The 26907-nt window shown below is 37.9% G+C and overlaps 1 protein-coding gene across 2 annotated transcripts; it reads left to right on the top strand.

Moving 5' to 3' along the window:
• The first annotated feature begins 20497 nt into the window (after positions 1-20497).
• On the top strand, positions 20498-22582 carry LOC144249796 (regenerating islet-derived protein 3-alpha-like). Of its 2 annotated transcripts, XM_077791979.1 has the most exons (5): positions 20498-20576; positions 21138-21256; positions 21443-21580; positions 22208-22334; positions 22515-22582. In XM_077791979.1, the coding sequence occupies exons 1-5, from the start codon at positions 20498-20500 to the stop codon at positions 22580-22582; spliced, it is 531 nt and encodes a 176-aa protein (XP_077648105.1). The 2 variants fall into 2 exon arrangements, with proteins under 2 accessions (XP_077648105.1, XP_077648106.1); XM_077791980.1 differs by lacking the exon at positions 21443-21580 and having other exon boundaries at positions 20501-20576.
• The last annotated feature ends 4325 nt before the right edge of the window (positions 22583-26907 follow it).

The following is a 26907-nucleotide window of genomic DNA, read 5'->3' on the forward strand; positions in this document are numbered from 1 at the left end:
TCTTGAAAGCTTTGGGGAGATGAGGAAGCAAGATATTTCAGCCATGCCACCTTTTCGATGACTATTGGGCAACCCTGTGCTGGGGAGGCATTGCCTGAAGGACTCCTTTTTTGGTTGGGACCCCTGCAGACCCCTGCATATAGTCCATAGCCCACTCCAGCCAGCCATAAATAGCCCCTCCTATCAACACCCTACTACCTCTGAGGGCAAGTCAGTCTGCACAGATGGAATCCCCTCCCCTGACCTCTCCTGAGCTGAGCCACCATTTCTAGATTATCTGAGACAGTTTTTCCTCTGTCTAGCTGTCAGGTGGGCAGGGAGGGAGACCTGGAATCATCAGGGCTGCACCTGAAAGCAAAGGCAAACAGCAGCACTCTAAATTGAAAGCCTTTTCTCACCATCTGGAAGCTGGTACCCTGCAGTCTATGAGGTAGGGGACTTAGAGTTGGCCAGATGCCCTGCCCTCCCCTCCCCTGCCCAGAAAGAGCTGCCAGAGGAGGATTGAGTGCACATTCACATCGAGGGCTGCGTTCTTTATCTCCTTCCAGGATCTGGACAAGGAATGGTTCCATGAAGGCAGTGATAAAGAAGAATTGTCACACTCACCCTAAATTTTACATTTGCTTCCTCCTGCCAGGGATTTCACCAGAATGTTCCCCTCCCTTCATATCATCCCCTCTTACACTTATAATCTGTGCCAAGAAATATGTTCCTCATTGCTCTTTGATTATTGACTGTTTCCTGGACAAATGCTCTCTTCTTCTTCCTTTTAAAATATATTGCTGATGTGAGCAGGGTTGAGGCACAGCAGGCCACACAGATGCCATGACACTCAGCTGCACAGACCAGCTCTGGCTCTCTAGACTTCACACATTAGTTGTGGTCAGAAGAAAAATAAAGGAGCCAATAAGGGTAATCTCAGAGAGAGTGCTGCGAAGAGAAGACAGTGAAATGCAGGGGCCAAGAGTAGGGTGGGAGCAAATTATATAGCGAGAGTGAGGGAAGGTTTGCCTAAGAGGTGATATTTGGGCTGAAAAGGAATTGATGAGCACAGCTCTGGGAATAGCTGATGGTCAGCATGGTTCAGAAAGCCATCTAAGTGCTGGTGAGAACTGGGCATGCCTTGTCAGATCTTGAGACTCTGCTCATGCTCAGTCACCTTAAGGCAGAAATCACACCTCATCCGTGTGCCATTTTCCCCACAGGGTTAGGAAAATAGAAAGCATAAAAGACACAGTTGGAATCAATTGGACCAAACTGAAGTAGAATGGGAGAGGAACTGAGGGTTGACTAGCAAGGGTTCAAAGTGTTCTTCCTTGCTTCATATGTTATATGCCAGCGTCATCAGACAACTTGTGGCTACCTGTGTATACCTGCCTATGCTCTCTGTGCCCTCATTGTTTGGAAAACTTGCGTCCCTTTTCCTCTTTAGAATTAGCTCCTCTTCACCTCCACTTAAGACCTCTCTCAATATCATCTTCTCCTATAGGAAGTACAAGCAGCATCCTGGAGTTGTGATAGTCAAAAACTGTCTCCAGATGTCACAAAATCCCTGAGGGATGGAAGTGGCAAAATCACTCTCAGCTGAAATTCACTATTCTATGCCCCCCAGTCCCCTGCTGCCACCACACTTCACACACATGCACATCAACAGACCTCCTGTTAGAAGAGAATAAAAAGGAAGAAACATGTTGGGAAAGACAGGCAGTCCACATCAAGTCTTGTTGTATCATTACAGAAGAGTTGTAGGTTAAACCCACCTTAAATTAGTGCAGCCTGAAGCACTTCAGGGACAAAAAGGCACAACTAATAAGAAAAAAAAAAAAATAGAGAATGAGACCCATTCAGGAACTAAGTCTCTGTTTTTGTACCAATAACTCCAGATAACACTGTTAAACTTCAGGTCAATGAGGTCAGGACTGCACTAAAAGATATTATCATTACCTTCTAGTTGTTATTAATTGTTACTTAAAATTGTTTGCATTTTGATTAGTGGATTGAATTTCCTTGAAAATAAGTGGACTTTGGTACCTGGCCCTGATAAGACTTTGTGTTTATAACTTTTTGCCAACCCATACTCTTGGCCAATATTTTTTACCCATGCCCCGAGAAGTGGGGCCATCACCCCAGAAGCAGCTGTAAATGTGTATCTAAATGACAAGGAGGTTAAGAGGAAGCAGGACCTTGGGTGCTGATAAGAGCTCCAGGGATTTTTCTTGGTAACTGGAAAAGGAAGGGCATGGAACTAAAGTCTGGCTGGCACCCCCAGAAATCAGAGTCCTGGGGACTATGTCCAGGCTAAGCTATTCATTTCCTCCTCCATGTTTCCTAAAGAATAAGAGTGTGTTTGGCTGAAGTCCTCTAGGTCTTAAGGGATGCTGTAGTCTAGGCCTCTGTGGAAGCCTTGCTAATACTTGTCAACACTGGGAGGTTGAAAAACTCTGCTCATAGTCCCCAAGTTGTCTTTCTTTCCTGTTCATTCTACCTCTTAGCTTTTTCTTCTTCTCTCTTTTTTAAGAATTTTAGCTAGGCTTAGTGGTGCACACCTGTAATTCCAGTGGCACTGGAGGCTGAGGCAGGAGCATTGCGAGTTCAAAGTCAGCCTTAGCAAAAGTTAGGCACTAAGTAGCTCACTGAGACCCTGTCTCTAAATAAAATACAAAATAGGACTGAGGATATAGCTCAGTGGTTGAGTGCCCCCTGAGTTCAATCCCCAGTACCCACCCTCAAATAAAATAATTTTAAGTTTATTTTTTTTCTTTTTTCTATATTTCTGTCCCTTAAAACTCAATTGCAGGAAGAGCTCTGAGATGCTCATTCCCTAAGAAATTACAAGCTGAAAATGACTTAATATACTGTCCCTTTCAAGAGAACCTACAAATTATTTTATCATGGTAGAATTGATTAAATCCTGAGTATAAGATAAATTTCCTTTTAATGTTTTTAAGTATCTTCATGATATCGACAATGTTTCATCTCTTTTTAAGGCTTTGATGTGTTTTTTAAAAAACCACAATTAATAATTAGGTGGAGCTGCCCTGTCCAATGTGGTAAGTAAAAAATACAAACTGGGTTTTACTGCCTCAGTGCGAACATGTATAAAATATCTCAGCAATTTTTACATTGATTATATGCTGAAAAAATATTTTGAGTGTATAAATTTAAATAAAATATGCTATTAAAATTTAACTGCATCAGTTTCCTTTTCCTTTTTTATGTTACTAGAAAAATCCAAAGTTACACGTGTGGTTTACACTGTATTTCTGTTGGATGATATTGATATATTTGTACTTCATCAATGTATTTTAATAGTCATCTAGTATCTAAGGACTTAACCATTATAACATGTTATAAAAAAACCCTGAGACTAGCAATTTGCTTGTGATCATAAAGGAAGCAACAGAAATAGATCCTGATTCTAGTCTCTATGCAAAAATGCAAGGACAACGTCAACTCTTGCTTATATCTCTGAACTTAGGTCTCAGATAAGCAAACTCCAACACAAAGTTTCTTTTCCCAAAAGAAATTAAAGAAATTGTTCACTTTTTAAGTCAGAACAGCAGAGACAGATGAAGGATATGGAAACTGCATCCATCCAGGGCTCAGATTTCTGCATGCCTGGTAAATGATACCGTGGGGCAATGAAACAAACAAAAACGACCAAAAAAAAAAAAAAGTGTCTTTTTCAGGTGATAAAAATTAACTGAGCTGACTGCCTGGTTATTTTGCTTCAAACTCTTGCCTCACTTTCTCAGCCTGGCAGAGATTAATTACTCACATCTTGTATTTCGCTGTTACAGTCTCTGAGCAGAGGCCCACTTTGCCTCTTTCTCCTCAACACCTGCCACATCCTCCCTGCATCAACTGTGATGAATATTAGATTAGGCTGTTGCCATCCCATCCTGGACAGAACCCATGTGGTCATGTCCCCTCATAATTGTTGAATTCAAAGTATGGGGCTACAGAAAGGCTAGGGCAGGGAATCAGCACACCTGGCCCAGGTAAGTGAGTTCTCCATCACTAGAGATATTTAGGCTTTTGACATAGTTGATCTGGTCAAAATTTAGGGGATTTTCCAACCCAAATAGTGAATAGAGCTGAACGTGATGGCACATGTCTGTAATCGCAGCAGCTTTGGAGGCTGAGACAGAAGTATCACAAGTTCAAATCCACCCTCTGCGAAAAGCAGGGTGCTGAGCAAGTCAATGAGACCCTGTCTCTAAATAAAATACAAAATTGGGCTGTGGATATGGCTCAGTAATCGAGTGCCCCTGAGTTCAATCCCCAGTACCCACCCCACACACACAAAAAGTGAATAGATCTATGTCAAAGGAATGCTTCAGAGGAAAGAACCACTTAGAACTTCCTCCTTGCTGGTGGCCCATACCTGATGGTCCCCAGCCCATTTGCCTTTAAGCCTTGCTGTTGAGATGACCACCTCCACTTCTGCTGAAGTATTTCTTCCTGGTTTCAGTATAACTGAGTCTCAGGGGGAAAAAAAAAAGCTGAAGATAAATGCAGCCCCTCAGGCTGATAAATAAGCAACCCTGATAATGGAGCTCAATCAAGATCTGTGTGCTAGGAATTATTTAGGGATTTGAATGCAATTTCAAAGGTCAATACACTTGCCAACCAAATGCAGCCTGAAGCTATACACACACTGAGAGCAGCTTGAGGGAGTTGGGACTATTTTTCCATTTCTCCCAGGATTATTTTCACATTTCTTTTGCTTAAAGAGTGTAACAGTTAACCTTGAAATTATCATTGTATTTCTAAAATTTTCATAGCAGTGCAACATCCTTTTGTTTTTCTCTTTATGGTTCTTTTTGTTCTTTTTTCCCCTTCCTTTTTTAAGTAATCAGAGATTTTATTTGCAACATAGCAAGAGCAATACACCACAGAGCCTTTATTTTTTATTTATATTATTCTGCATGTCACAAAGAGTTGGATCTAGAGAAAATACCCAGGGATCAAGAAATGACCTAGGTGTCTATTTCTGTCTGACTTTGAGGTTCTCTGTATCCAGTCCTGTGCTAGTCACTGGGGCACATTGAAAGACAAGGACACAGTCCCTGCTCTTGAAGAGGACAGACATTCTTGGAGAGACACAAGTGGGAGGAAGTATGAAAACCACACCTCAGTGGGCGGAAGAGAGCCATAAACACAGCTTCCACCTTGGGCATGGGTATGGGATGTAACTGCCCTCCATGCCTTCTTACTGACTGGAAGCCACTGACCCTGTCATCATTCTCGTTTACTTCTCTTCTCCACTCACCCACACCAGTGGATTCAGAGATCACCCACAATAAATGAGTTCTCTGTAAAACTCTAAACCTGCCCTTGTTCCTAAGATCCAGTCTTACATTTCCTGTTGGAATTCTTAACAAAAACCTGAGTTAACTCTCCCAAACCAAATTGATTCCAAGTTCCCTTCATCAAAATTATCCTGCAGGTGGACATATAACTCCTACTTAGGTTCTAACTCAGCATTAAACTCACCAAAGATTTGCTCTTGGATAGGACACATCATCACACACACACCGAGACTCAAGTTTTCTCACATGTTCATTTGAATTACTAACACCCATCTGACTTTTCTTTGACCCACATTGTTAGGAACTGATTTTTTTTAAAAAATGACCTGATGAAATATGTTGCAAATATCAAGCATTATTTATAATATTGTGATGGTGGTTTGGATCCAGTCTGTCTTGCCTGTGTTTTTACCCCTAACTAGTCGCCCCTACACCAGTATTTTAATTCCTATTCATATCACTTTTCTTCCAAGGCATGGAAAGCTTGTCCTGAATTTTGGTGTTAGTGTTACACCCCTGGGTATCAGAATGTGATTGCCTGTGTCTTGAGCTCAGACAGATTTTAGCATTCATTTGGAACTGCTCCTGCCGATCTGAGCCCTATTTATAAGGAGCTGAGGAGAAGCATCCAGAAAACAGGATTAGACAGAAAATTCTGACTGTTGCAAGGTCTAGGTCATAAGGGAAGAGGAAAGGAGTGACTAAATACAGTGTGGTAACTATCACAAATCCGACCCAGCCCCACCACTTGAGCCATGTCTTTTCCTCAGGAGGTAGAAAGACAGATGATATGTGACCAGACACAGAAATGGCTGCTTCAATCAAATGCATGGCAACAGTGGGCTCAGGCATAAGGAATGCTAGGGCAGTAAGAGAACTCAACACGGCTTTGGGAGTCCTCTAACCGCATTTAATGTAAAGTAGGGAGATCCATCTTCCACTTCCCACCCTATGTACAAACTTTTTCAGTCCACAGATGAATGTTGTAAGTCCTCCTATGCAGCATCAGTGGTGACATTGGTCATGTGCAAACCATACATCAATGATGGTGTCTGGTGGGAGAGTTAATGGAGATCCTATTGGAAATTGGAAGCGCAGCATCAGAAGACATGCCCACAAACCTATGTCAAATTACAAATTTGCAGAAACTCTTTGAGATGGAAGGGAGATTTAACAGATGTGCCTACATTAGCAAGAACAGTGGGATTACAAGCCTCACATGCCTGTAATCCCAGCGGCTCAGGAGGCTGAGGCAGGAGGATTGAGAGTTCAAAGCCAACCTTAGCAATTTAGTGAAATCCTAAGCAACTTAATGAGAACCTGTATCAAAATAAAATAAAAAAGTAGGGCTTAGTAGTTAAGCACCCCTGGGTTCAATCCCCTGTACCAAAAAATAAAAATAAAAAAATAAATAGTCAAAAGCCAGTGAAATTCATATTTTTATTACTAATGGAACTCCATTCAAATCCTAATTATTGAAATTCAGGTTACACTTTTAAGTCCCCAAAATAGCCACATAAATCCCCACATAGAGAAAAACCTTGAGTGAATATGATGACTATCCATATGTTAGCTAAATAACATATGATCTGGTGTCATACTGATATTTTGTGTGGCCCATTATGAATGTCCATGGAAAACAATTCTCTTCATAAATACCCAGAAAACCAAATATACACACGTACACATGCACTCATATGCACACACACACACATACAAAATAAATGAAAGGTTCAAAGAAAAATTTCCCCAAATAGCTTGTCATGGTATGTAGAACGAGTAACTTTGAGACTCTTCTTCATGCTTAAATAATGATGTCTCCATTGAGATCTTTTTATTTTAAGTTTTGTCTCATTAGCACTTAGTTTGAAAGATTACCTGATTGTTACTTAAAAAAAAAAAAAAAAAAAAAAAAAAGCCAGGCATGGTGGCTCATGCCTGTAGTCCCAGTGGCTCTAGAGGCACTGGAGTTCAAAGCCAGCCTCCGCAATTTAGAAAGGCTCTAAGCAACTAAGTCTCTAAATAAAATACAAAATAGGGCTTAGGATGTGGCTCAGTGGCTGAGTGCCCCTGAGTTCAATTCCTAGTACCAAAAAAACAAAACAAAACAGGAATCTAATTCTGAATCAAGCAAAACCAAATTAGTTTGGATAAAAAAGTAAACAAAATAGTCTTGGATACAGATTTCAGATGGTAAAGGTTGGACCAGAAGGTGGACTGTGATGGACAGCTATGGACTCAGTGATACTACAGAAGCACTGTGGGCTAATGAATTAAGAAGAGAGGGTATAGAAAGTTGGATCAGAGGTCAGGATTCAGAAGCTGTTAGCTAGTAGCAAATATTTGCTTATCTTTTTTTTTTTTTTAAGAGAGAGAGAGAGAGAGAGAGAGAGAGAGAGAGGAGAGAGAATTATTTAATATTTACTTTTCAGTTTTTGGCGGACACAACATGGTTGTTTGTATGTGGTGCTGAGGATCGAACCCGGGCCGCAAGCATGCCAGGCGAGGCGCTACCGCTTGAGCCACACCCCCAGCCCCTATTTGCTTATCTTAAAAAGGATCCTGGATAGTAAATATCACCATCATCCTTTAATAGAAGACAAAAATTTACAAACTAAAATTAAGATGACGTGTGAGTATTCAGCAAGTTAGAATATGGACATTGGAATGGCTGCATCTAAAGCACCCCGCTCCAGCCTCCTAAACCTCATGTTATGCTTAGAGAGTCATCAATGTGTCAACATTTATCTTTGATTCTCAGAAGAACCTTGAAATATTATCTCCATCTTTTCACTAACAAAGGCAATGAAGACTCACTTGCCCAATGTCATATAGCCAAACATTGTCAGAGATAATATTCGAATCCATTTCTGACCTCAAAAACCCAATCCTTTTTTTCTTTTTCACAACTACTTTGAGGGTAGGGCCAGGAATGGAACAGGTTGCTCCCCTCCAGAAAATGGAGCCACATCCCTGGAAATTCTTGGTGGTGGAAATTGCTTAGCGAATATAGTTAGATAGCAACCCTGGGCCTGTTCTGCTTGCTGCATGCCAACATTTATGAAGTGAAAGAACTTTAATGCCATTTAAAGCATATATATAACCAGAGGGACAAAACTACTTAGTTTGCCACCAACCATATCCCTGTGACAGGATTAAAATGTATTATAGAGAGCATGACTGAGACATTGCTTATGGTGGGGACAGGGGTGATTAATGGTGATAATTACTGATTCAAGGTTGTCTGCTTTTGCTTTAAGCTTAAGCCAAGAACACCAAGGTAAGCATGTTCTGTTAAATAATTCAAACACTCTGAGCTTTTCCTATTGCCTTCTCTATTTGAAAGCAATGTCCCTGGCCACCCCTTAATCCCCATTAGTAATGCTAAACTGTGAGTCATATGCTCTGCAGAAAGAAAAAAAAAGCTTTATTAAATCAGGCACCTTCCCTGCAGGTTCAGTACCTACCTATATGAGCCAGCTGGTAGGGTAAATTCTTAACTTTTTTCAAACCAGATGGGCTAATCCACAGGAGGCTAGGAAACACACATCCAAGGACTCAAGTTCCTATTGCTGTTCCCCCTTAATAAAGTAGAACAAGTGGAACTATCCACTTAGTTTGCTTAGTAGAAAAATATAAGTGTTCATTATTTAAAATTTTATATAGGAAGAATTGTCCTGGAAGGAATTTGAAGCCAATTTCATTACTATTGTTGACACTGAGTGACTACTCATGAGTTGTTTTAAGATAAAAAATAACACATAATTTTTTAAAAAAAGGAATAAAAATCCAAGCCCAAATGATCTCATAAGATAAAATGAATCTTGAGATGTAAACAATTTTTAAAAGAATAATATCATCCATAATATTACCCACATACTTTTTCTTGGTTACTTTGTCTTCGCATGGCATAATTTGCCTAATTGGTCTTATTAAATTCTCATATCATACTTCTGAAATAAAAAGGATATATCCTAGTTGGAATAAATTCATAGGTCCCTCTCACCCTTGAGACAGACTTTGTTTTAAATTCTTATTTGTTCTGTTAGTCTATTCATCATTTTGAGTTTCAGCCTTGTCTTCATGATTTATACTAGAGTTTTGCAGGAGTGCACAGTCTAGTTTTGAAAATCCATTCTATATGGCTCCAACAAAACCTTTCCCTAAAATTGCTGATATTTCCTTGTGTTCTCAGATCTTCCAGAATCAATATCAACTCCTGAGGTCTAAAATCACTGTGATTCCCAAATTTGACATTTATTCTGAGTTTATCCCCTTGTACGAAAATAGCTACATCTCATGGACTTTGGTTTGTTCTCATCCCTTAGATTTATTGTCATGGTTTTGGAAGGCTGTTCTCTTAATGAGTTCTCTCTGTCCCCTAAGCATGATGATTTTCTTATCTCCTCAGTGTTGGGTGATTTCCCAGAATATACTGCCATCAAGTTCTTGTAATACCCAGAACTGGAACAAATTTGGATGGTATCGTTCATACCATCTAAAAAGCTCTTAAAACACATGCTAATTTTCCCAAAGCAAAACCACCATTCTGAGTCTATGTTCACATACCTGTGCACCTAAATTCACACACAGGAGCCTTTAAACATACCTAAGAAATCCCAATGACTTACCAAGTGTTGTGGTCTAGCTACAAGAATTAGAGCAATTTCTATTTGCTCTCAGAAATTAATTACAGCAATCTTCCATGAAGTAAATATCTTTGTATAAAATGACATTTAAACTCCAAGCAAGGTTTTGAAAATGTAGCTAACCAATCACCTGCTGAAAATTCTATTAGCAGAAAGCAAATAAGATGTTCTAAAATTAATGAATCCATCATCTGGAGTGAAATATATCAAAAACCCTCTGAGACACAGAGCAATTAATTGGGTCTTTTCAGAATTGAACTCATTGCTGCTGAATGCCTGAAGAATAATTGAAATGAAATAGTGTGCAGTCTCGTATCAAGAAGGATGAATTCAGGGGGAGAATTCAGTGTTCTCATCCTGACCTATCCACTACAGTGGAATATGACCTAGACTGAGTCATTCACCCTTTTTTTTGTTCCTAAATACATCCATTGTAATGTGGAGTAATTAACTCCTGCTCTAATATACAGGGTAGTTTTTGAAGATAACAGGATCTAATGAACATTATTGACACCATGGACAGTTGTCTACATTAAAGGAAGTGGAAACACATGGCATTTGGATAATTTATAGGAAGAAGAAGAGCAATATCAGTTCTTTTCAAGAAACAAGGAATTTATGACATTGTATTTTTAAATAAGTAAAGAGAATCTGGTAGCTCCATTGAGCACATTCTTTTTTCTTAGCACCCATTAGATGAATGTAGTTTAGCAAATAACCATACTTAGCTATTGAACACAAGATTTCCCTGGTGTTTTCAATTCCTTCCCTGTATAAGAGAAATCTGATTTCCTGAGCTTTGGTCTTCTAAATGTCAGATGCATCCCACTGGTAAATCGAACACCTTCAAAAACATTTCCCCTGTCATGATGTAGTTTGCTGTGCAGCAAACTCTCCAATACCCTACTCCTTTTTTTATTTCCCAGTCTCTTCCTTCCAGAAGCTGGCAGCAGTGATAAAGAATATAGCTTTGGTGTTTAGTGGTGCTTTTGGGCAACTCTGACCAGATGTTCAATCTCTAGCTTTTCATTGCCTTATGTGAAAAATGAGGGTAAATGTAGATGTCTTAAAATGATGCTCTATATATTAAGTATGATAATTTATGTAGAGCTTTCAGCACAATGCCTGGCACAAAATGAATGCTGAATAAATGGTAGTTATAATCTTCTTCTTTTTTCTTTTCTTTTTTTTTTTTTTTGAACCAGAGATTGATCCCAGGGGTATTTAACCACTGAACCACATCCCCAGTTCATTTTACTTTTTGACACTGGGTCTCACCAAGTTGCTGAAGCTGGCTTTGAACTTGAAATCCTGCCTCCGCCTCCTGATCCACTGGGATTACAGGCCTGCACCACTGCACCTGGCTACATCTGAATACCTTTCAAAAAATAAATACAATTTTATTGCATTTAAACATAGAGTGTAGAGAAAATTGGACAGTCCTCAATGACTTGATTTCCCCAAGGAAACACTTTTAAAAAATTAAAGAATAGGTTAAAATGATTACAACTAATAAAAAAACTACAGAAATGATTCAGATGAGTTACTTCTCCATGACCTTCGTCTGCAGATTATATTTCTGTCTTTCCACTGAAAATTATTGAGCATCTACTATGGCATTACCATGCACTATTATATGTAACAATATCATTATCTGCCATTTACTATGTGATCATATGTTGTAGACACTTTGACTGATGATATCCATGCATCATTTTAGCCATGCATGAGATGGATCTGATTTGATAGCATAACTCCTTAATCAACTGTGCTTTATGCTGATCCACTATTTGGGCTGGCGTGAGGGCAAATGTGCATGAGAATGGGGATCTGAAGGCTCAGGGAACATCATAGGTAATAATGAGAGCACCTCAACCTTAGCATCCATAATATCTTAGATAATTTCCAAGCTAGGAATATTATTGGGAATCCCAACCCCTGTTTCCCTCATCCAACATATCTTGGTTTCCTACTCTGGCTCAGTCACCTAATTCCAATTATCCCTTGAGTTCTGGAGCTGGTGTTTCTAACTATCTTCTCAGCAAGCATTGTGTACTTGAATTTGTCTTAGGAATGGTCTGCCTTCTGGTGAGACATGCTGTTTTTCTTGGAACTCCTTAGTATTCTTAAATAAACCCTGGAGTTGAGATACTTTTTTTTTTCCTGTCTACACCTTAGATTGCCATGTGTGTTTCCTTTATCATCCTTACCTAATCTTCATTTTGCTCCAGTCCTATTGGTCTTCCCTTCAATTATAATGGAATCTTCTTCTCTATTATTCTCTAAGCAGTGGAGATTAATAAACGTGAATCTTAAAGAAAACAGTAGGAAGGAAGTGTATAGAAAGGAAAGCCTTGGATGCTACCCACTGGTTTAAGCAGTATATTCTGTGAAATTCATTTTTTCCCTCTCTGTTGTTTCCAACTTAGACCATGAAATGTGAGGACCAAGGGACACAGTTTCCTTTACTCTTGAGTTCTTAACTCTAGCTGGCTCACAAGATTGGATATGACAAGACACCCTAGATTATCTGATGGGTTTTCTTCATGAACTTGATCCCTTTGTAAATTTTACCTTTTAGTAAATTTTGTCTAAAAGTAACCAGCAGAACACTTTCCTCCACAGACCACATTTCTGCATTGACCTGTAGTACCTATTCTGCTCCTTGATTAAGCTCAAGTATATGTACCAGTTGCCATGTTAAGTCCTTTATTCAAAATGCTCTTTGTTTTAAAGCCTCATAGGGAATGAGCTCAAACGCTTAGCAAATAATCACTCTTTGAAAAAAGTTATTTAATCTAAAGTGCTTTGTGGCGATTCTTTAAAATTCTATTTATACAAATATACAAGGAGAACCCTAGGGTGCCTGTTTCCATTTCAGAGATAAGTTATTTCTAATAGCAAATATAAAATAATAGAGTGGATAGTCTCTGTAATAGCTTCATTTCCAGGCTGGTTTTATAATGTTTCACTTTTTTGAAAAGCTTGGTCATAAATGATTTCTCTGGTTCCATAAGAAAAAAGTCTTCCCAAAGATAGAGATTTTAATAAACAAGCAGTAAGACTGTTTTTTTTTTGTTTATTTGTTTGTTGTTATTGTTTGTTTTGTTTTGTTTTAGGAAATTTTATAACCCACACCCATAGTATTCCAGTATTCCAGCCAACAATAAGAAAACTCTAGAATGTACCTTAGAGAGTTTTTGGTTAACATTTCACTCAAAAATTGAGAAACATAGATCAAAGGTGATAAATTCGGTTGCTCAAAATAACACATCTAATGAAGGAAACAAAATTCAAATTCTGCTTTTTATAACCCATAAAACATTATGAAGTTAAAAGCAGCTGCTATAATTATTAAAATTATTGTGAATGAATATGCTAATTTATTCAATAAACATTATTGAGGGTTTTATGCTCTGGGTGCTGAAAATATAAACTCATGTTTGGTCAACAGAGAATGGAAAAAAATGACATTATGTGATTTCTTGACCCAGATCTAAGAGAATTTTCATCTTCTGCTTTGCCCTCTTGGAGCCTTGACCCACAAGGGGAGAAGTGCTGCTATCCTGACACACCCATGCTATAAGAAGTACAAGTCACGAGGACAGTCCTATATTGGAACAATAACTAATAAACAGTCCCAGCTGAGTTCTCAGTCAATAGTCAGCACCAATTACCACCCAAGTATACAGTCATCTTTAAGACCTAGTCCATTTGGTCTTTCGAATGACTCCAGCTCCCTTCATTTTCAACAACTACATGAGAGACCCCAAGGGAAACCACATAGATAAACCCAGTTGCCTCGCAGAAACATGAGAAATAATAAATCGTTGTTTAAGCCATAAATTTTGGAAACATTTGTGGTGCAGCAATAAGTAAACAGAGGAATAAAAAATAGAGAAATCACTGAGAAGTTGAAGCCAGACAATGATAATCAATTTATATTCATTATTGAACTTTTTGAACTGATAATGACTTAGGATTGGACAGTAGAAAATAAACGCCCTGTTACCCTCCACATGTCCAAGTTTATGTGGAGCTTGAGGGCTGATGGATGGAATTGAATGAAGTTTCTTCTTCTGCATACAAATGGCATTACATATTTTTAGCAAAGTCTACTATGGAGGTAAAAGACCAAGCCCCTGACACCAGACTTGTGACCTGTGTCTGCTACGTATCAGGTTCCAAAAACAGTTCCAGCATATGTAATCAACAGGAATGATCATGTGCAATTTCTGAGGCCGTGTTTTAAGTGGCATAGCTCTTACCTTGCTTGGGATACTCATGCTGGGAGAAAACAATTAGCATGTTCTCAGGACACTCCAGAGGCTCGATGGAATTGTTCACATGGTAAAGAACTGAGGTCTTCAGACAACATCCAGCACAAATTTAGTAACCAAGAGTAAGACATCTTGAAGCAGACATTCCCGTCCCAATCACACCTTCATGAATGACTGTAGCCTGGTCAAATTCCGAATGTTTTATCTAAACTTCAGCAATTATATTAGTTTGATTTCTGTGGATAAACTTCAATTAATTAATCTCAGCAATTTCTAGCATTAATCCATCAATTCAATTATTATTATTTTCTTCATTTTTATATACTTTGTATGTATGTAGAAGATAATATATGAAGCATGTATATGATTAAAGAATACTTTTTAAAATTCTAGTACATGCTACTCTATTTTTAAAATACGTACTCGATATATAATATTGGAAACTACTTTGTTCTCACTCAAATCACATCTTCCCTTCACCCAGAAGTAAAAATTCTGATTTTGAGTTTATCATTCTCCCTTCTCAATATAATTTCATAATTTTATTATACATATATCCCTAAATAATATATCGTCTGCTTGTTTTTGACTTTTTAACAATTATTATTACACGGTATATAATCTTCTATAATCCAGCTCTTTTCCATCAATCTTGTATCTTTAAAGTTAATGCACACTGAAGCCTGTAACTGGTTCATTTTCACTAATGTAATGATTATTTAAACCCCAACATATCCAACTAATTTCCTGTTAAAGTTCTTTTGCCTTTAGAAATAATTATGCCATAAACATTTGTGCACACTCACCTCTTTCTAATCATGTTAAGGCTGTATATTCCTCCAGTACAATGATTAGGTATCAGAGTGTAAGAAAATGACAGTTTTCCCAAGAAATTGTAGCTCCAATTCATACCTTTGATATAAAGCCTCAACAAAACTTTGGAAAGTCAAACTTTCTTACTTTCTTTTTTTGCCACTATGGGATGTAAGAAATTATATTTCATTTTTATTTTAATTTTAATCTCATTGATTGGTAATGATGTTGATATTGATGTGTATATATATGTATACACACACATATATATTTTTAATTTAACATCCTCTTTAATGAAATGTATCCTCATTTTTGTTTTTTCTTCCTAAATATATTATTCACTATCTTTTGATTTTAAGAATTATTAACACACTCTAGATAATTACTCCTTTGTCAGTTATGTTTATCCAAAGCATTTTCTTCATTTGTGTCTTACACATTTACTTTTTATTTTTTAAAGTTTTAATGTAGTCACATTTAGCAATTTTTTATTTTATAATTTGTGCCTTTTGTCTTAAAGAAATGTATCTAATCCAAAGTCAAAACATATTATTTTCTTTAATTTTAGAGCTTCAGTATTTTTATTTTGTTCTATTCCCATATATAAATGAACACACACACAAGTGTGTGTGTGTGTGTGTGTGTGTGTGTGCATGGTTCTTGTTCTATTTTCAAGATGTAAAGAAGTAGGAATCCAAATTGCATTTTTGTTTCTATGCATAATAAATTAAACCAAACCATTTAGTCTGTCCTTTCTTATTTATTTATTCTAATTTATTATACATGACAGCAGAATGCATTTAAATTCATAGTTCACATATAGAGTGTAATTTTTCATTTCTCTGGTTGTACATAAAGTAGAGTCACACTATTCGTGTCTTCTTACATGTACTTAGGGTAATGATGTACATCTCATTCCATCATCTTTCCTACTTACTAATTAACTATCACCCTCCGTATTTCCAGTTTCCAGATATCATGCTTCTGGGTCCTATATTTTTTAAAATTTTTCTTTAATTTTTAGTGCACAAGAATTATAATTATACATAATAGTGGGGTTTATTTTGACATATTCATAAGTGCATATAATATGGCTTTTTCCATTTCAATTGCCCTTCCTATGCTAATCTTACTTCTATTTATTTATTTTTTAAATTAATGAATTGTGGTATATTCATAATGCACCTTGTATAATTTGGTTAATTAAATAAATTTGCTATCCCTACACATGTACTTTGTAGTAAAAAGTTTAAAAAAACCAAAATTCTTTCAATAAAACAAAAATCTTGTTTTTCTTCAGAAGTTTTTGACTATTCTTGATAATTTGTTCTTCCTTATGAAGTTTTAACCTAGTTTAAATCAGCTCAATTTACAAAATCTAAGCTATGGAATCAACCGAGGTGCTCTTCAACAGATGACTGGATAAAGAAAAAGTGGTATATATGCATAATGAGATATTACTCAGCCATAGAAGAAGTGCATATAACTTTATGACATTTGCTGGTAAATGAAAAGATGTGGAGACTATTATGCTAAGTGAAACAAGCCAATCCCCAAAAAAACAAAGGTTGATGTTCTTTCTGATAAGTGGATATTAACACACAACAAGTGAGGGGGTGTGGAGAGTAGAAATTCAGTGGATTAGACAAAGGGGAATAAAGGTTTAAGGGAGAAGGAATAAGAAAGATAATGGAATGAATCTAACATAACTTTCCTATGTGCATATATGAATACATTGCAGTGAATCTCAACATTGTGTACATCTACAAGAATGGGATCCTAATTAGAATACTCCACGTTTAGATAAATATGTCAAAATAGACTCTATTGTCATGTCTAACTAAAAGAACAAATAAAAATAAGATAAAATAAATCTGATTGTTTATTAAGTGGTTCAGTGAAGCATTTAAATAATTATTATCAGGCAGTCTAACAGCAAAAAAAAAAAAAATCCTCTCCTTTTCAAAGCATACTTTCCATAGCATGGTATTAATGAATAGAACCAATGAAGACGTTTTTACAGTACTGATTTTTAAAAAAATTTTGTAGTTGCAGATGAACACAATACCTTTGTTTTATTTATTTATTATTTTATTATTTTATGTGGTGCTGAGGATAGAACCCAGTGCTTCACACATGCTAGGCAAGTGCTCTGCCACTGAGCCACAGCCACAGACCTTCTAGTACTAATTTTTAAGAAAATCTTTCCAGCATTTTACCCTTGAGTTTCTTCAGAGTTCTTTGTCATATTAAAGCTATTCCTAGCTTTCTCTTTTTTGTTCAGTATCTTTTTTCTCTTTAAGATTTTGAATGTGAGAATAACATTATGATTCTTCATGACTGACTAACTTTACATTTCTAGAGTTAAATCTTCTTTCTCTTCATTTATTATAAATATTGGATAATTTAATTTGTTTAGTAATTTGTTAAGGAACTTTGCATCTATGTTCCTTAGCAAGATTGACCTCTAAATTTCCTTTCCTTGATTTTTCCTTCTTCCAAGCTCTTTTCCCAACATTTTATGACAAAAATTCAGACAAGCCCAAAGAGTATAATAAAATGAATTCTATGTACATGTTACCAAGCAATAACAGTGGCCACCTCACGGTTTCCTAGTCTATATACGTTCCTCTTTCTTTGCCACTAGCACACAGCAGTATATTGAAGCAAACTCTGAGTAACATATTCCATTTGCTTGCATCGTATTATGTGTCCTGAATGATAAGGACACTTTAAAGTTATATAATCTTAATAATATAATTTTAACACCTAAGAATATAACCCCTTAAATTTATCAAATGCTTAATTTTACCCAATCATCTCATTATTTTCCATTTGGTTTGTTCAAACCAGAATCTAAATATATTGAGTTAGCAGATATTTCTCCCATATGCTGAGTCTTGCATTAATTCTATAATAATAATAATAATAATAATATAATATAATATAATAATAATAATCTATTTGTTGGAACTCTGGAGTCATTTTTACTGTAGGGGTTTCCACCTTTTGAACTTGACACATTATATGTGTTGTAACATAAAATCTGTTTCAATCTTCTGTATTTCCTTAAAACAGGTAACTAGATGTTAGACAGGGATTCTTAAACGTTTTTCATATAGGGACATGTTTATACGTGAAAAATTCATTGAGGATCCTGAAAACTTATCACTCATCTGAGTCATTGATAGTACTAGATATTACAACAGGAATTTGAAAAAATATATTTACCAACTCCTTTTGATAACTTTTGAAGACACTTCAACACAGTACACATATGTAAATAACCAGTTTATCTGTCAGCTTGTTTTTCATGTAAAGAAGACATTAGAGGAAAACAATGAATAATACCTCATTGTAACAATGCTTTTCCTCAATACAATCACTGAACTTCAGTATGCAGATTCCCGTTTGGTTACACAGAATAGTAAAGATGTGTGTTCAAGGACTGAACTTCACTCGTATTAACCATATCCATTGCTTCCTCAAGTTCAGGTGCATGTTTAAGTGAAAGTTTTTTTTAATGACTCTACCTTCATTAAAACTGAAGCACCAGGACATTTAATAACCATTTCTTTGGCCCTGTCATTGAAAATGTCAACACAATAGAAACAATAAACAGCATTATATTCTAATAATGAAAATGAAGACTACAAAACCCTCTGAAAGAGTCTTGAAAATCCCTGAACATATAATAAAAATCTGAGGATGCTACTCCAAGAACAAACTACCAGCTCACAATTACAGTGAACCAGGAACTGCTTCCCAGACCTACCACACAGAGGCTGCTGAAAGGAAAGTCCATTCAGCTACTGTTCCTGAGAGCCTTGCTGGACAATTGACCTTCAAGATTAACTCCAGTTTCTAAGCCATTACTTCTTACCTAGGTTTAAATTGTTTCTTTGCCTTCAGTAACTTCATGCTCACCAATACTTCCAATTGTTAACCCTAACCCACCCAATTCATATTATTAACCTGTATTATATATTACTACACAGGAATAAAGAAATGTGCATATATGCCCACAGGAACTACTTCTTGCTGGTTGATCTAAAAGGTACTGCTTTTTTTTTTTTCAGATCTCAAGATTCTTTTATTAAATTGTACATATGGGAAATGAAATTGAGTTTTACCACATTTATAGATAAACTTCCAAATTGTTTTGCCTAAAAGCCTAGTAGATTTGATTTTTTTTCTTTTTTTAATTTTTATTGGTTATTCACAACATTACAAAGCTCTTGACATATCATATTTCATACATTAGATTGAAGTGGGTTATGAACTCCCAATTTTACCCCAAATGCAGATTGCAGAATCACGTCGGTTACACATCCACAATTTTACATAATGCCCAATTAGTAATTGTTGTATTCTGCTACCTTTCCTATCCCCTACTATCCCCCCTCCCCTTCCCTCCCATCTTCTCTCTCTACCCCATCTACTGTAATTCGTTTCTCTCCTTGTTTATTTTCCCATTCCCCTCACAACCCCTTATATGTAATTTTGTATAGCAATGAGGGTCTCCCTTCATTTCCATGCAATTTCCCTTTTCTCTCCCTTTCCCTCCCATCTCATGTCTCTGTTTAATGTTAATCTTTTCTTCCTGCTCTTCCTCCCTCTCTGTTCATAGTTGCTCTCATTATATCAAAGAAGACATTTGGTATTTGTTTTTTAGGGATTGACTAGCTTCACTAAGCATAATCTGCTCTAGTAAAAAGGTACTGCTGATATTCATTTTCCTTCAACATCCAAGGCCATAATGTTTGCAACACTATAAAACAGCATAATCTGTACCATAGGGTTGCATTCATTCTCTTGAGTTTCTCAGAATGGGATATCTGGGAGAGGGTGGGGAAAGTTCAAACTTCACCTGCCCTGCAGAAAGAGCTGGCCTGCTAACAGGAAGCAGGTAACAGCTGTGCTGATTCCCAAGCTCTGCCAGGAAGATTCTCCTCCCCTGATGGGAATCTCTTGAATCCATGCCATGAGCCCTGCCTGCACACACGTTTCGCCCCCTCCTTTCAATGCCCCTCCCTCATATCCTCTTATAAAAGTCCAGCCTTCCCTGCCCTGACAAAGCATTCCAGTTTCCTGCAAGACAGGTAAGTGGGTGACAAAAGGAGCTGAGGCTGAAAGAAGCTGAGGCTGAGCCCTGCAGAGGTTTGACCTCACACATCACTAGAGGGTGGAGGGGGTCCCAGTCCTCAGAGAACATAGGAGTTCAGAGACTAAGCAGAGACTGGCCAGGGAGCTCTCAGGAAGACCAGAGAATACAGATTTTCCAGTTCATGCCAGGTCCATGGAGGGGCATGGATAGCACTCAGATCAACACATCTGGACAGGATTAGACCAAAGAAAGGCAAGAGGCAGTGGGGTCTCTGCATGTCTTCTGCCTGAGCACATTTCCTACAGTGAGCTGGTTGTCTCCTCACTCACAGGCATGATGCTGACTCCCATGGCCCTGCCAAGCATGTCCTGGATGCTGCTTTCCTGCCTCATGCTCCTGTCTCAGGTGCAAGGTGAGATTTCTCTGCCTCTAGCCCAGGGATTTCTGTGAGCATTGAGATCCAGGAAGAGGAAGGCTCCCTTATGGGGGAAGGTGAGGGGTGCCCACACTCAGGGAAATTGCCTGCTGTCCCTCCATCACCCTCCCTTGCTTCAGTTAACAGTGGTGGGAGGCCAGAGTATGCATCCTCAATGGAATGAGGTGGCTCCCTGCTTTGTCATAAATTTCTAATTTATGTGAGTGGGCTAAAGAGGGAAAGTGTGAAAGGGTCATAATGCAGTGTAAGGAACAATGAAAGATTGGAAAACCCAGTGTGGGAACTGTCAGCTCAGGCTGGGAGGAGTCGTGGACTGTTGAGTAAGGGGAAAGGCTAAAATGAAAGGTGGTGCTGCCCAACATGGCTGGGCCAGGTGAGGATGCAGATTCCTGAAAGCATGAGCAGAGCTGAGAGGTGGAGGGGATTGTGGTTTCCCTCCCAGAAGGAGACCTCAAAGGCATTCCCTACGTTATCCTCCCCACCCCAATCTCCATTCTTCATTTGATCCCATCCCTCTCTGTATCTCCCTCTACCCAGGTGAAGACATCCAGAAGGAACAGGCTTCTCCACGCATCAGCTGTCCCAGAGGCTCCAAGGCCTATGCCTCCTACTGCTATGCCTTCTTTACCACACCAAAATCCTGGATAGATGCAGATGTGAGTGCTGGGTGGGTGACAGGGGAAAGGCCACATGTATCCCAGGGACAGGGTCTCCAACTTCCACAGTTCCTGGGACGGGAATGAACACCCTTGCCAATGCTATTTATCCCACCAAACTCTTCCCTGCTTTTCTCTATCAAGATCTCAGGCTCCCTCTTATTTTCTTGCTTCCCAACCATGCAGTTGGCCTGCCAGAAGCGGTCTGAAGGACACCTTGCGTCTGTGCTCAGTGGGGCTGAAGCCTCCTTTGTGTCCTCCTTGGTCAAGAGCAGTGTGAACAGCTACTCATATGTATGGATTGGGCTCCATGATCCCACACTTGTGAGTTCAATACTCTTTTGGTTACATCTCAAGTGGCTATTGTCACCCAGGCCTTCTCTCTATGCCTACCCAGGAGGAACCTGAGGGGACTTAGTGCTCAGTTTCTGGGTGATATTTCGAGGAAAGGGAAATCCTTGAGGCCATGTTAAGAGCTAAGTTATGTGGGGTTCCCTAGTTAATCCAATGATGTTCATGTGCCGCTTGTCAGCTTTTATACTATGCTCTTATGAGGCTTTGGAAATTTTCAGGGAGTCTGAGCATACTATTCTAAGGGATCACTACCTGAAAGTATGAGACATATTTTCTCTTTTAAGAATAGATATTATCTTCGAGTTTCAGAATCTAGTCACAAAAATGTCACCAATTGTGTTAAGCTATTTCCTCACTGATTTTGAGTGGTTCCAAAGTTCTTGGGATAATTGTCTAGGATTTTCCTGTAGGAATGAGAAATTTGGGGGAAACATTCCTTTAGAGCCTTCTGTGTATCCTGTGGAGTAGGCCAAACTCCATGAAGCTGTGAGGGGAATCAGAAGGTCCAGCTAGGGGGTCATGCAAGCAGAGCTCTAATCTCTATCCTTCCCCCCAACACACTCACATACCTACCTGGTTCCATCCTGTGCTCTGTAGGGACAAGAACCCAATGGTGCTGGGTGGGAGTGGAGCAGCACTGATGTGCTGAATTACGCAAACTGGGAGAGGAATCCTTCCACTGCTTCAGACCGTGGTTATTGTGGGGGCGTGTCACGAAGCTCAGGTAAGCCTCAGACTTTTGCCCAGTCTTTCCCTATCCTTTCTTCATCCCTGGGCCTGACCTTCAAGGAATCTTTCTGAGATAGGAAATCAAAAGTCAATTTGTCTTCTACCTGAGATGCTGCTTCATTGGGTCCACAAAAATCCACCTGTCTCAGGCATATTGCATCTTCTGTCTCTCCAGGATTTCTGAGGTGGAGAGACTACAACTGTAATATAGAGTTACCCTATGTCTGCAAGTTCAAGGGCTAGGGAAAGTGGGAAGTCATCCCGCTGGATTTGGGCATAGTTCCATCATGCACAAGAGTCCCAGGTGAAGATCCACCCAAGGAAGGATCCTGTGGACACCCTAACACCTGATCACCTCATCCTGACTCCCCTCTTCTGTCGTCCTCCCTCCCTCATTTTAAGCTATTGTACATTTGTTGTGGTCTCTGGTTTCAGAGAGCGATAATAAAAATTTTAATTTAAAATTATAACTTTTATGTTCTACTCTTATAGTTTATGTTCTAAGTGTGGCAGTTAATGGAGAAAGATAATCATAGTGATTTTTTTTTTTTTTAGAAAAGACTCTATGGTACCTTGTCTACCAGATAACTACTTTTGATCCAAATATAAAATATGTTGTAAGTAAAGGGATGGAGAAAGATATACTCTAAAAGAAAAATGGAGTAAGCCTATTAACTTTAGGCAAACAGATTCAGGAAAAGGAACATTATCAAAAAGAGAATCCTAACAAAAGGGTAAAAAGGTTCAATTTCTTAAGGTTGCGTAATGATGTTTAACATGTAAAGCACTTAACTATGGAACTTTAAAAGTGTGAATCAATAATGTATAGAACCACAATGAACAATAGAAAAATATAGTATTATACAGAGACTTTTTGAATAATTATGTGGTCCTCCCTGATAAATGTACTTTAAATTGATAATACAAGTTAAAGATGACTTTATTACATCTAACTTAACAAACATCAGTTGTTTACTCTCATGATCTTGTGGTTGACTGGGAGCTAGAACTCACTGCTGCTGCCCAGGATTGTGAGAGCCGTGTACAATATATCTAGCACTAGCGCAGATATAATGCAAAATAGAAGATAAAGTTTCTAATGGATGAGCATTACTTGTGCACCATTACAATGTCAAAGACATGAGTTGAACTATTGCACTGTGGGGACAATCTGTACTTAAAAACTTTAACATCTCTCTGTTTCGTCATTGATGGATCAGGCAGGTACAAAACTGACCTGAATAGCACTATCAATCAACTGAATCTAGTTGACATTTAGAGAGTACTCTATCCAAAAGTATAATACACATTCTTCTCAAACTCAAATGGAACATTCACCAATATAGGCCACATTCTGAGGCATGAAACATTGGAACAAATTTAAAAGAGAAAAAAAAATTATATAAAGTATTTTGTCAAATCACAATATAATTAATCTAAAAGTAAATGTATTAGGAGATCCCAAAATATTTAGAGGGTAAGCAACAGACTTCTAAATTTCACAAAGAGAAACAAAATCAAAAGACCTTACAAAGTTCGAATAAAATGAAAATAAAATACAACTTATTAACACTTATGGTATACTGTGAAAGCATCACTTAGAGAGAAAGAAAGAGCAATTGATGAATATATCAGAAAAAACTAAAAGATCTAAAATCAGTAATCCAAGCTTACTCTTTAGGAAACTATGAAAAGAAAAGCAATGTTCGTGTAAAGCAAGCAGAAGAGACATAACAGCAGAGTGAAATCAAGGAAATTGAAAAAAGTAATAAAAAAACTGATTAAGGGATTGAACTCAGGGGCACTTGACCACTAAACCACACTGCCAGCCCTATTTTGTATTTTATTTAGAGACAAGGTCTCACTGAGTTGCTTAGCGTCTTGCTTTTGCTAAGGCTGGTTTTGAACTCGGGGGTCCTCCTGCCTCAGCCTCCTGAGTCGCTGGGATTACAGGCATGTACCACCATGCCCAACAAAAACTGATTCTTTCAAACTATTGATGGAATTTATGAATCTCTAGTCAGGCTAACCAGGAAAAAAGAAGAGGATGCAAATTATTAATATCAGAAAGGAAAAAGGGATTTCAGTAGAATAAAAAAAAAATCCTCTCCCGGAAGAGGTCATGTCCTACTTCTCAAATTTTGTGAATATTCCATTATCTTATATGGTGAAACAGACTTTGCATATGTGATTAAGTTAAGAATTTTAAAATGGGGATCCTGGATAAATTAATGTAAGTACAGGCCCTTATGAGAAGGTGCAAGCACACTCTCTTCTTCTCCTAGATCAACACTATCCCACTGAACCACCGATAATGTAATGCCTTCCATTCAGTCCAGACCTCTACTTCTCTTGGCACAGTTGATAAAAATGTCCCAGTCCCAAGATATATATATATATATATATATATATATATATATATATATATATATATATATATATAACATCTTCTTCTTTTTTTTTTGTCACTAGAAACTACTTTCTCACAATTCTTGGGGAAGAAGACAGTAATGGCCCATTTTGTATAGCAGTCCCTGATGCCTACAATTTGTATGAGACTCTTTGTATTGTATACAATATCTGAATTCTCCATAAGCTCCATTCGCATAGTCTACACTCTCATCGGGGTGCTGACATCACAAAGCTGCCTTGCCTGAGGTGGACATAAGCTTCTTTTAGGCTAGCTTATTTAATGGTATCTGGCTATGACAATGACATGCATGCTAACTCACCTAAGCCAAAGAAGTGTTGGACGAACATGGCTTATTTCAATTCACCCAAGACTGAGGCACACAGCTGAATCTCATGAGGAACTAGAAAAAGAAAGAACAAAGTCAGGAAGGGACATTACTCTTTCTTTCCTTTTGTATTGTCTCCTTCTTCTCAGTAACTGGTTTATACTTTCACTTTCAGCCACTAGATTTACTTGCCTTTGGGAAATACACACCATGATCCAACATAGCTAGTCATTTTTCCAGCTTTTCACTCCAGTAATTCAAAACCTACACTATATGCTTAGTGAACAAATTCTGTTTCAAAAGAATGTCCTACGAATCCGGCTACAGTTGGGTGTTCAGCTCAATTCAATCCACTGGGGCTGGAAATTTTAGTCACATGGTATTATTATAGATGCTACCTCTACCTCTTAAATAGGATCTGTGTGAGATCTGGTTCTTAAAATAGGGGAACAAGAAGGACCCTCAAGAGATGTTTTCTGCAGAGAAAAAGACTGTTTTCCTGGGTCTGCCTCTCATGCTGACCTTACCTTTTTTTCTGTCCTAGATTTCCTTCTGTGGATACTGACATATTGTCCCAGGTATTCTATTTGCTCCTGATGAATGTCCTTCACATTTCTAGGAATTATCCTGCTGGAGGCTGTGCTTCTGTTCTTGTCTTATTTACCCATTCTGTGTCCATCTTTAGAATAATGTATTTAATCTGCTATGATTTAGATTTCTGCCAGTTGTGGTCTGTAAGTCAATGAATTGGATACAACCTCTTCCCAACTTAGGTCAGCAGATCTGAGGATCCTGGGCCTCTGGTGGTTCCCTCTATCATTTGGAATACATAAAACAAACCACCTGATAGCAGTCACAAGCCCCAGAATCATCTGGTTCGGTTAATTGAAACAAAGGATCCAATCCCCAGTATTTCTGAATGTAAGTTTATAATGCACCCTTTGAACTTTTAACAGCTCTTGCTTCTTTATCTTTCATATCCTACCATACAACCACATTTGTCCATTCTTCCTAAGTAGTTTTTTTTAATTTTTTTTTGTAGTTGTAGATGGACAGTGTGCCTTTATTTTATTTGTTTACTTTTATGTGGTGCTGAGGATCGAACCCAGGGTCTTATGCATGCTAGGCAAGTGCTCTGCCATTGAGCTACAGCCCCAGCCCCTCTTCCTAAGTAGTTTTTAAAGCCATACCTCTAAGAAGCCATTGTCCATCAACTGCATAAATTTGTGTTACAATCTATCTTACATTTAGATTTATTTGTTAATTCCCTTCCCATATCTCAAGAATCCCCTATAATTTCATTTCTTGGAATAATCTTTCTTTCTTTTTCTTTCTTCTTGTTTTTTTAATTTTGTTTTTTAGTACTAGGGATTGAATTCATAGGCACTGAGCTATATCCCCAGCCCTTCTGATTTTTTTGTTTTTGAGACACAGTCTAAGTTGCTAAGATTGACCTCAAACTTTCAATCCTCCTGTCTCAGCCTTCTGAGTAATTGGGGATACAGGCATGTACCACTGTCCCAGACAGAATAATAATTTCTTCAACTACACATAGGTTTGTTTATTTTGTTGCATATGCATGTTTTGGAAATGGTCCTTCTATGGTTAAAATTGGGAAACACTAAGTTATGAAAAGTGCTTCTTTCTCACAAGCCTTTACCAAATCATTATATGCAAATGTGTTATGAAAATAAAAGAAAGCCACAGGGCTTTGCAGATCATCAGGCATTTGGTCACAAGTGGATTTGTGTGTGTATGTGTGTGTGTGTGTGTGTGTGTGTGTGTATTTGTGTGTCCCTATCTGGGAAACGTACCTGCTCATAGAACACA

Source organism: Urocitellus parryii, chromosome 12 (genome assembly GCF_045843805.1).
Source record: "Urocitellus parryii isolate mUroPar1 chromosome 12, mUroPar1.hap1, whole genome shotgun sequence".
Taxonomy (NCBI): domain Eukaryota; kingdom Metazoa; phylum Chordata; class Mammalia; order Rodentia; family Sciuridae; genus Urocitellus; species Urocitellus parryii.

Coding starts and splice junctions, on each gene's coding strand:
- LOC144249796 (XM_077791979.1), top strand. CDS start 20,498: ATGATGCTGACTCCCATGGCCCTGCCAAGCATGTCCTGGATGCTGCTT. Junction 21,581..22,207: donor GGCTCCATGATCCCACACTT/GTGAGTTCAATA, acceptor TGTGCTCTGTAG/GGACAAGAACCCAATGGTGC. Junction 22,335..22,514: donor GGGCGTGTCACGAAGCTCAG/GTAAGCCTCAGA, acceptor CTGTCTCTCCAG/GATTTCTGAGGTGGAGAGAC.